Below are 11,160 nucleotides of genomic sequence, written 5' to 3' on the forward strand. Positions count from 1 at the left end.
CGATTTTAGACTGGACAGCTAATTGATAAAAGACAGTTTGAAACAAAACCATAGTCCATTTCTATCTTGAGTAGGCCTTTTATACACACACACACACACACACACACACACACACACACACACACACACTGTATATACTTTACTAGCTGTGCTATAATGTAGTATATAATGTGACAGTGCTGCGCACCAAAGACTGCTGACTCATGCTCGCGTCCATTAGCCTGCTAGCTTGCTGCCTCCTTTACAGGAAATTTGCTTACATAAAATTTGATACGCACTCGTTTCACTCTTTTTGATTAAACAGCAGTCCATTTTTGCAGTCAATATATGAAATATGGGCTCTCCCAAATATTTTGGGAATAAAAAGTATCCTTTTTTTATAATTCACAAAGTTAACTTGTATTTTTTGGTATTTTTACAGACTACATAAAATGTTGACCTTTTTAAATATTGAGCTGAAACACTTGTAACATAACATTACTGCTTTTGGATTTAAAATGGTTTATGTGCTTGTTTTAGGGAGGTAACTATACTGTTCTCCTACAAATCAGGTGTGTGCAGCTATTGGCCAGAGCGGGTCATGTGACTACAGAAGGTGCCAATGAAGGAACGGCCCTTTGAGTGAAAATATTAGAGGAATTTAACCAAAGTTCTACTCTTTTATCAATTTTAATCCAGATTTGATGCGTCTCAGGGAGCCAGCAACTCAGAGTGGGTGATATTAATTAATAATTTCAGTGTTTTTCCTCACTTAAATTAATTTAAACCTTTAAATCCGCGCCGTGTCCCTGCCCTCTCCGTCCCTACATCACCTCAGAGCCATTTCCTCTGTAATCTGATAGTTGACCGTAATGCGTCTAATAAAGTCGCTGTCAAGAGGAATTTCTACAGACGGGGGAAACACACACACACACACACACACACACACACACGCACACACACACACACACACACACACACACTGTCAAACACACACATTCACACATACTCCGCGGCTGCTTGAGGTGCCACATCGATACGGAATATAAACTTTGGAAAATGCGCATCATGCTTGTCATCCTGCTGCAGATGTTGCTTGTTGTGTCGTGTTCACGTCCACGGTGTGACCCGGGATATCGAGGTAAAAACCTGCTCTTTTTTTCCTTCTTTTTTTTCTCTTTCTCCCTCTCCCTCTCTCGCTCTCTCACTATTTCTCCATCTGGACCTGCTGCTTTCTATTTTCAAGCTGTGGAATCTTTTGACTTTAATGCAGAAAATCTTCTTTTAAACTTAAAGACACTTGCGGTGATTAGTAATTTTAGGCTTTTCTTAGAGAAAATGAAAGTTTTCTCACTGAATCACGTAGAAAACGGTGTCATTCCATGTGTTTTTACATCATAATCATAAGTTGATCAGCTTTCTAGGCCACAGTGAAGCATTTGTAGAAGCCAGCCTGCCATCTAGTGTCTTCCACCGTGCTCACCAGTACATAAATGTCTTCCAGGACGATGCAAACCAATGCCAGTGGAAGAAAAACGTAAGTAGCCCGAGGGTGGATGGAAGAGCGGTGTCATGCATGGGCTGTTTGCCATCAGGATGTTGTGTTTTTTTGTTTTGTTTTGTTTTTGGCCGATGCACCTTTTCAAACTGAGATGACTCATTAGATTCTAAGACATTAAAAAAAAAAGAAAGAAAGAAGAAGTATTATCTTAAATTGTTTAAACCTTATTTGAATTGGATTGGATTTTTTTTTTTTTAAACAAAAGCAAAAAGAATGAGATCATAAGTCACGCTGGGCGTCGTCTTAATGGAATCCAGCACCCCCACCCTTCCTGAATGCTATAAAACCATCATGTGTATTTTTGGGATGATCAATGACAATGTATGAAATATTCAAATTCTAATTTCCAGAGATAATAGAAATATTTGGATGATTGAAGACAGCACAGCCGGGACTGCTGAGTCTGACAGATGGGAGATGTCTGTGATTGATAAAAGTCCTGATAAAATGTTCCCTAAAATGTTCTCACTGAGAGCCTGAGACCTGAATTTCATTTTATTTCATCCACTGCAGCCAAATGCACAGATATCATGCTGTCCTACTGCGACGACATGGCGTACACGCACACCATGTTCCCAAACATCCTCGGGCACAAAACCCGCGAGGAAGCGGAAATTGGTGCCGAGTACCTCCTCATCAGCGTGGCTGAATCTCTCCTCGGCGGGGAGTGCAACCCAGACATCCGCATGCTGGGCTGCTCCGTGCTGGCCCCACGCTGCGAGAAAAGTAAAGTGCTAAAGCCTTGCCGTTCTACCTGCGAGGCGGTGCGTAAAAGGTGCGACCACGCCTTCGACGGGATAGACATGGCCTGGCCTTACTTCCTGGATTGCGATCGCTTCTTCGTTGGTGATGAGGAGGGTTGCTATGACCCACTGGAGGGCCTCAGAGGTGAGAAACGTACTTGAAGCATCTGGTTTACACACACACACACACACACACACACACACACACACACACACGCATGTGGTTCCTCTCAAATGACTGGAACACTTTATTTCCCTATGTAAAACCCTCACGTGTGTTTGGATTCTATCTTGGGAGCAGAAATAAACCACAATATGTTCATGGAATGTGTAAAAAAAAAAAAAAAAACGATGTTCACTCAGAAGCGCATCATGTGTGAAACATATGAGCAGAGGAAACGTCTGCACCAACTCGTTTTCATCACGGTAGCTTTTAAAATATGTTTATGTGATCATACAAGTGAACTAATGATTTGAAGTCCATGCGAACCCGAACATCGCTTTTTATTTGTCGTGTTCAAAAGTTTTTCGCCCAGTAGAATTCTCTTCAGATGTCTGGCAGAGCTCTTGGCTCTTTAACTCTTCCCGTATTCATTTCAGACTGACGTCATCATGGGATCTTAAAGCGCTCCACAATGATACTGTGTGGACGGTCACTTGCCAGTACTGCATTTTTATGCCATGGCACCGACATTTGAAAGTACAGGACGATATTTTTAAAATTTATTTACAGATGTGCTGTTGACAGATTGTACTTGAAATACTCATAAATTACTGCGGTTATAGAGTGATTTTTAAATCTCACCCATCAACCCAGGATTAACCCCCAGGTGGGTGCGAGGTGTTCACTGTCACATGACCCCTAGTGGAGCCAGGTATCAAACCAGAAACCCTGCGATTACGAGATGAACTGTTTGACCTCTTGAGCTCCAGTCACCCGCCAAAAAAATGATCTACTATGGAGACAATGATTACCTCTAAGGAGGTCATGTTTTTGGTGGTGTTTGTTGGACTGTGAGCACGATTACTCAAAAAATACAAAGCCGATTTTCACTAAGCTCTGTGGAGGGTCGCAACATGAACCGAGGAAGAGCTGATTCAATTTTGGTGCGGATCTGTTAAACATTTAAGAAAAATCTCATTTTTCCACATTGAGTTTGGCTGAGGTTGCCTGGGCGGAAATATGCTCCTTCTGAGTAGCCTCTTGTTATAACCCATATTATTTCATTGACATGTCAAGTGAGCAGCGTTGTAAAGTTGACGGCGGCCTCATGAGTCTAACTGATATATGCCTCCAAATGCTAGCATGACAAATCTGTACACATTAGCTTGTGGTTTAAGTCCGTATGGTATATAAACAGAAGTGAAAGTGGGTGTATTTTTGCCTCTCTTTGTGAAATGATAGTCATTTAGATTCATCTAGAAAACAATGTCAGGGCCAGACTGTGTGTGTTTGATGCAGACTTGATTTTAAAGTGTGTCTCTTGTTTTTTTTGACAGTGGCTCTGTACTGTGGTACAGCCCAAAGTTTCAAGTTGTCACAAATTATATAAGCGAATATCTCATCTTTCTTTCATTGCATATTTTTAGTCTGATGGAATATCTCTCTAGCTCTGAGATGCATTTGTGTTAAATTTTGTCCAGACGTTCATGGTTCTGGGAAGACACATCCTGCAGAATCACGATGTGGATCTCTCAACAACAACTGCATGCAGTTTTCTAATGTCACCAGCAAAGTTTGAGCTTGTTAAACTGACAGTTTTATAGTGTTCAAATGTTGCTTTTAAACTATTAATGACAGTCTAGACAGGCTCAGGGCAGTATCAGGGTTTTTGTGTTCCATTTGGTTTCTGGAGCTATAAATGGTTTCTTTTGGTGCCAAAGTGAGTGTGAATACAAAAATAATAGCGGACCTCAGATGGTTTGCTTCACAAGGCTTTGGGTGTTATGTTGACTTTCCACATTCTGTTTATAGCCTGGCAGCTGTTACAGCACTTTTGTAAGAAAGATAAATGTGCAGAAATAATAAGACATTTATTTTATTACAGCACAGCAAGATGAAGAGGAATATGACAGCATGAATGCTCCTCCTGAAGAACCGGCCTCTAAAATGCATTTCACCTACCACTCCAATGCTCAGCTGATCAGCGTGCTAAAGAGAACAGAGGAGCAGTGTTCTGATATATCTAGAACCTACAGCATCGGGCGCAGTTTGGAGGGCAGGGAGCTGATGGTGATCGAGTTTTCTAATAACCCCGGAAAACACGAACTACGTAAGTAGAGCAAAGTTTGTGTGGCATCCTTGTTTCTTATCTAATAAAACACAATCTACAGTTGAGCCGGAAATGAAGTACATCGGCAACATGCACGGGAATGAAGTTCTGGGTCGCCAGCTGCTGATCTACCTGGCTCAGTTCCTGTGCTCTGAGTATCAGGCGGGAAACGAACGCATTCAGACCCTCATCAACACCACCCGCATCCATATTCTTCCCTCCATGAATCCTGATGGATATGAGGTGGCTGTGTCTGGACAGCAGGACAGTAACTATGGCGACGATGAGGAGGTCAGTTCCACGCTCACACGCATAAACCGATGGAGCCATTTTCACACTGTGGAAAAGCAACCAAACACCATATTAATTGGTGAAATGTGAAAATAAAAAGTTGTGGTCTGATGTATGCTAACACTTCCCATTCACCACCATTCATTGTGCTAAGCTAACTGGGAGTCAGCTGTTCTCCGCAGGTCTCGAATGCACCTTTCAAAAAGCAAACACCTTATCAATACACAATGGTGTGAAATTAGAAAGACAAAGATATATTCTGATGTATCTTTTTGTTTCTTATTTGATGCTTTATGTAATGTGCTAACAGTTCCCATTTATAATCAGCCATTGCGCTAAGCAAACTAGCAGTTGCCTGGTCTCTTTAGCTCTCCAATGCACCTTTTGAAAGCAGTCAAACATCTTATTAACCCACACATCATCGTGAAATTTGAAAACAAAAGATGCTTTATGAGATGTGCTAACAGTTCCCATTCACTGTCAGCAATTTCACTTAGCAACTGACTAGCAGTCAGCTGGTCTCTCTTGGTCTATAATGCACCTTTCAAAGTGTGAACATATTATAAATCCACCCGTCATCGTGAATTTTGTAATCAAAATATGCTGTATGACAAATGCTAACACTTCCCATTCACTACTATTCATTGTGCTAAGCTAACTAGCGGTCAGCTGGTCTCTGTTGGTCTCTAACGCACGATTGTGAAAGCAGACAAACATTAATACGCACATCATTGTGAGGTCAGAATGCAAAAGATGCGGTATGATGTATGCTACCAGTTCCCATTCACTGCCATTTATTGTTTCAAGATAACTAGCAGTCAGCTTGTCTCTGTGGGTTTCTAATGCACCTTTTGCAGACAAACATTTCATAAATCCACATGACTTTGGGAAATTTGAAAAGAAATTTATGCCATATCGTGTTTGCTAACACTTCCCATTAATTACCATTCATTGTGCAAAGCTAACTAGCAATCAAATGGTTTCTGTAGGTCTTAAATGCACCTTTCAGAAAACAAAACGTCCTATAAATCCACGACTTAGTGAAATATGAAAACAATAGTCATCGTTTCATATACGCTACCAGTTCCCATTCTCTACCATTCATTGTGAAAGCTAACTAGAGGTCAGCTGTTCTCTGTGGGTGACTGGTTCATGTACAGATGAGAGAATAGTGTCTATCCTCTTGTCTGGCTCTGGGAAGGATGGCAAATAAACCTATTTCCTCAAAAAATGATGTGTTCCTTTAATTCAGTTCAACAACTGATCTCAGTCACATAGTTCTATGTTCAAATATACTTCTGAAACAACTCAAGCAAATTTTATTTCACCACGCCAAATCACAAGTAAAGTTACCACATTCTAGAAGGAAGGAATTTAGACCAAACACTTTCCAAAGAGTGATGAAAAACTTTGTTTTAAGGGTGGCAGCCATCTGCCTCGACCAGACAGGGTAAAAGAAAGCAGGAAAGAGAGGGACGGAGACCGAGAGAGAGTCAGGTAGATGTGGACCAATAAAGAAACATAAAGGAGAGAAAAATATTAATGGAAAAATAAAGGGGAATAAAACCATTGCTCGTGTTTTAGATTTTAAGGCTGCAATTTTTTTTTTTGGACTTGTGACAAAAAAAACCATGTAACTATGAACAATCAAATTTGTCCTCTTAAACACAAGGGCCGCACGTACGATTCTTGGAACATCGGCCGGAACAACGCCCAGAACATCGACCTCAACCGCAACTTTCCCGATTTGACGTCTAACGTTTACAACCGACGCAGACTCAAGGGTTACCGTACCGACCACATCCCAATTCCAGACTTTTACTGGTTTGGTAAGGTACAGAATGAAGTTTTATCCATATATATTCTATGTGATATTGGCAATATTTCTGATTTTTATTTATTTACATTTGTGGTTAAGTCTTAATGCTGCTATTCAGGTTGCACCGGAGACGTACGCTGTCATGAAATGGATACGTTCCATCCCGTTTGTACTATCTGCTAACTTCCACGGGGGGGATTTTGTGGTTTCCTACCCGTACGATCTCTCTAAACATCCGCTGGAACACAACATGTTCTCTCCAACACCGGATGACCAGGTAAACGGGGCCCATCGTAGACATTACAGATTCATTCTCTTAAAAACAGGATGACTTCTCAGTGGCTTGTTGACATGAAAGTTCAGCAACAATGAGTTGCAGACAAGCAGATGAGAAAAACGTGTCAAATATTTGCATGCCAAGAGTGTATTAGCTGGTTAATAATCCTGCAAAATTTGAAGAAATATTCTGATCTTGGCTTTAATGAACGATAACTTGTTTTTTTGTTGTTGTTTTTTTTTAATTCTGCAGGTTTTTAAGCTTCTTGCAGGAACATATGCAAACTCCCACGAATCAATGTTCAGCGAGAGCACCCATTGTGGTCCGTCTCGTTCTTTTAGCAAGAAAGGAACTGTGAACGGTGCCCAGTGGTCCAGCTTTGCGGGAGGTGAGTTACCATAGCGACTTGTGGTGGTGTTGTAACTCTGCAGCCACTAGGGGGTACTGTAAGACCAGACTGAGGAGGAGGAGCAGGACGTTTCTCTGGAACTAAAGCAGGTATTTGTCTCCGTTCAGGGATGCAAGACTTCAACTATCTTCACACCAACTGCTTCGAGGTGACCGTGGAGTTGGGTTGTGACAAGTTCCCTCCAGAAGAAGACTTGTTAATGAGCTGGCATGAAAACCACGAGGCACTGATCGCATTTATGGAAGCAGTAAGACTTTCCTGCTCTATATCTTGCCAATACGGCTTAAAAAGATCACTTTTGTCGCTCCAACTGCTCCTAAATTGACTGATATCCCAAACATGCACCAAAACCTTCAGTCGGATGATTTCATAATGACTTGTTTGCTAATGACCGATGTGTTTCCTGCCTCAGGCCCACCTTGGCATCAAAGGCATTGTAACAGATGATGAGGGAAATGCAATCAAAGACGCAAGGATATCAGTGAAAGGAATCCGGCATGACATTACCACAGGTGAAAAGCTTTGTCTGAATAAATGCTGGTTTTCTGTTTCCTTAGATGACAAACATAGTTTGATTTCACGATCTATTTTACAAGTGTGATGTGGAATATGAGGAGCTTTGCTCTGTTAAAAGGAGTACTCAGTCATTTATTGAGACAAGGAGAGAAACTTGGGGAAATAAAACAATCATCTGTCATTTCTAATACGCACCAGAACAAGCCTCTGATGTTTAAATAGCTTTTATTTTTTTGAAAGAAAGAAGAAAAAGTTCTCATTTTGTTAAGAGAACTTGAATAGTAAAATGTTATCCTTTATTTATTTGCGGGACATTTTTACTAAATCAGGTGATTAACGTAGACAAACAACATAAATACAACACAAAGATGAAATATTTTCCAAAATAAATACAAACTTTTAATTGAAGTTGGATCAGTACACACAAGTGCAACTAAAAGTGAAATAAATGTGTAAAATAATCATATTTTTCAGAGCCTATTCCATTTCTCTGTACGCAGCAAAGTATTTGATGGTAAGGGTAGCTGATGTTTAAACATCCGCTGGCATCAGAAGTGCCACATGTGAGTATGAGGTCAGCTCACAGGTAAATAACCAACGTAGAAGTAAGGGAGAACCTAAACAACTATCTGGAGTTTTCTAATGATATGCATCTTAATTAAACATGAAATAATTTCATCCTGTAAGAGAGACCCTCCCTGTCTGCTGAATAATAATGCTGATATCCACATGTGTAAAATCCATCCTTCAGACACATAAAAACTAAACTGATCCTGTCTTGCGTAGCTGAAAATGGAGACTACTGGCGCCTCCTCACTCCTGGCATCCACATTGTATCCGCCTGGGCCCCCGGCTACACCCGAGCCATGAAGAGAATCCATCTGCCGCGGAGGATGGCCACCGCCGGCCAAGTGGACTTTGTGTTGGGGAAAGTTGCATTGGATCCTGACAAGCAAGATGAGGATGACAGCATCCTCCCCTCTACGGGCAACTATGAACGCTTCGACCCCTTTAACCAGTACGAGCGCTACACCATGATGGCTGACTTGAGCCAAACCCGGGAGGTGAGACAAGAGAAGCCCTGGTGGTGGAGCTATTTTACCCAGCAGGGTGGAGTTGCTCCCACCTGGCTGCTGAAGATGTGAGAGCACTTTGATGTTGCTTTGATGTTGCTTTAATGTTGCTTCCACATTTATATGTACAGCTCTGTTTGGTCCCAAAAAAATCATATCATAACCTTTCTTCAAGGCTTGTTAACTGCCTCAACTGATGAAATAAAACGCTGCACCTCACTCCTGTTGTAGGTAATGACACCTGCTGTCCACTAGAGGGCAAGCCGAATCAACTTGTGAGTCAATGGCCTCCACAGTGTGTGTGTTAAATCCATAAAAAAGAAGAACTGTTGAGCGAGGATTTCTTTCTTATTTTATACCCAAATTTTGAAGTTGCACCTTCATTAATGAAAATAAAACTTAGATTGTTAATTCCAGTCTTTTCAAGGTGATGTCACAACATTTCGATTCTATACTGTTGTGAATTCAGTGTGTTATAATAACTCTTGGAAGAAAAAGTAAAACCAATTAGTAAGTTTTTATTTCCAGGAAAAAGGTAAAAACTTCTGATTTCTCCTCTTGGAAGGTTTTTTTTTTTTTTTTGATTGAATCAAAATCATTGAAATTTTCCACAGAAACGAGTAGGAAAAAAAAAAAAAATCCTATGACTCCTCAGCTTCATCTCATGACCCCTCAATGGGGGCTGGACCACCAGGTTTAGAACTGAAGCTCCGAAACTGATTGATCTTCTTCTCATGAATCAGTAGAACCGCCCGAACAACGTAACCTTGAGTGTATATTTGTGTACTTTTCCATCTGTCCCTTTTTTTTTAAAGAAAAATCTCTTATGCTCGTAAGATGTTCTTGCTTCTGACGATACGAGAAAATGAACAAATCTAAAGTAGACGGATGAGAGAGGATGAAAGACTGGGGTGATAAATATTATAGATGTAAATGTAGATGACTTGTGGAGAAAAGATAGGGTGCAGAAGAAAAACTTTAAAAAAAAATGCATTTTAGGGGGAAAAAAACCCCTTACGACTGGACCACATGTGACTGAGAATTATAAAAAAAAAACTTAAAATATATAGTTTCATTAAAAAAAACAAACAGATCCAGATAATGAGAGGGAAACAATCATGTGAGGTCCGCAGCATATAAACAAAACTCTCAAGAATTTTCATGTAAGGTCATGAAAGCAGCATGGGAAAAGCAAATTACCCCCAGATAAAGGTCGAAGAATATTATTCCCAAAAAAAGAGTCTGCTTAGTGAAGTACTTAACCCATGACAAGATGGTGAAAAAAAAAAAAAAAAAGCACCCACTTTCTCAGGGGATTTACAAAACACAAACACATGATTTGGCACCAAACACCAGAGGAGAAACCACCGTCCGGAGAGGCAGGAAAATATGGTACGATCTCACAGTAGTGAGACGTCAGCAGGACGAGAATTCCAACTAGAAAAACCTCTTTAATGGCGAATATTAAGAGGGGAGGTTGAACCTCAGTTGTAAAAATGGCTTCGACTGATTTAGACGATAGTTCCTGACACAGAAATACAGAGATTATGACCTTGTCAGACAGACAAATTTGGGCCTGGGTCAATCAGAAGTAGAGTAGGGGAAGTAAGAAGGCTCAAAATACTGTTGCAACGAACTTGCAGGCTGACCCGAGAAGTTCAGATATTCATGAAGTATTGGGATGTACTGCAAGTGGAGCTGTAGCCAAATTGGAATGCTCGTGGCTTACCAGATATTATCTTAAACTAGGTGGCAAAAGTACACAGTAGCTGTAAATGGCTCTTACATATAAAGCATGACAGGCGATACCTCAGGTAGCTGCAGGAAACAGATTTGTAATAGCGAAGTACAAATACTTTGTTGCAGTAGTTAAGTAGATTTTTCAGGTTGGTATCTTCACATTTCAATACAAATATATGTACTGTAAAACCTGTTAAAATTGGAAGGAGTAATTCATTCTCAAGCCAAAATGAAGAAGTACGAATTCTTAAATGTACTCAAAAGTATAGAGTAATGAGTGTCCTGAGTGAAGTAAAGTAACGAGTGCTCTGTACCTCTGATGGCTGTAGGAAACTGAGATGGTAAGTAGAGAAATACAAGCTTACATGGACACTAGAGAGAAAGGAAAAGGACACGTGCTAGCATGGTGGCGCGGTAGCATGGTAGCACACTGTTAGCCTTTGTTAGCACACCATTCATGCAGGCTCTCTTGAATTCAC

General features: G+C 40.6%; 1 protein-coding gene across 1 annotated transcript; it reads left to right on the forward strand.

Moving 5' to 3' along the window:
• Positions 1-978: 978 nt before the first annotated feature.
• On the forward strand, positions 979-9,324 carry LOC147238590 (carboxypeptidase Z-like). The gene is made up of 11 exons (XM_086196786.1): positions 979-1,120; positions 1,484-1,516; positions 2,054-2,428; positions 4,332-4,556; positions 4,618-4,847; positions 6,520-6,681; positions 6,785-6,943; positions 7,196-7,331; positions 7,460-7,599; positions 7,765-7,864; positions 8,655-9,324. The coding sequence occupies exons 1-11, from the start codon at positions 1,039-1,041 to the stop codon at positions 9,011-9,013; spliced, it is 2,001 nt and encodes a 666-aa protein (XP_086052912.1). The 5' UTR covers positions 979-1,038; the 3' UTR covers positions 9,014-9,324.
• The last annotated feature ends 1,836 nt before the right edge of the window (positions 9,325-11,160 follow it).

Source organism: Aulostomus chinensis, chromosome 24 (genome assembly GCF_037954235.1).
Source record: "Aulostomus chinensis isolate RoL2024-O1b breed Wild chromosome 24, RoL_Achi_v1.0, whole genome shotgun sequence".
Lineage (NCBI taxonomy): Eukaryota > Metazoa > Chordata > Actinopteri > Syngnathiformes > Aulostomidae > Aulostomus > Aulostomus chinensis.

Excerpts from the sequence above, each read along its gene's own strand:
- LOC147238590 (XM_086196786.1), top strand. The coding sequence starts at position 1,039 with ATGCGCATCATGCTTGTCATCCTGCTGCAGATGTTGCTTGTTGTGTCG. Across the intron at positions 1,121-1,483 it reads GTGTGACCCGGGATATCGAG|GACGATGCAAACCAATGCCA; the intron begins GTAAAAACCTGC and ends AATGTCTTCCAG. Across the intron at positions 7,865-8,654 it reads CCGGCATGACATTACCACAG|CTGAAAATGGAGACTACTGG; the intron begins GTGAAAAGCTTT and ends TGTCTTGCGTAG.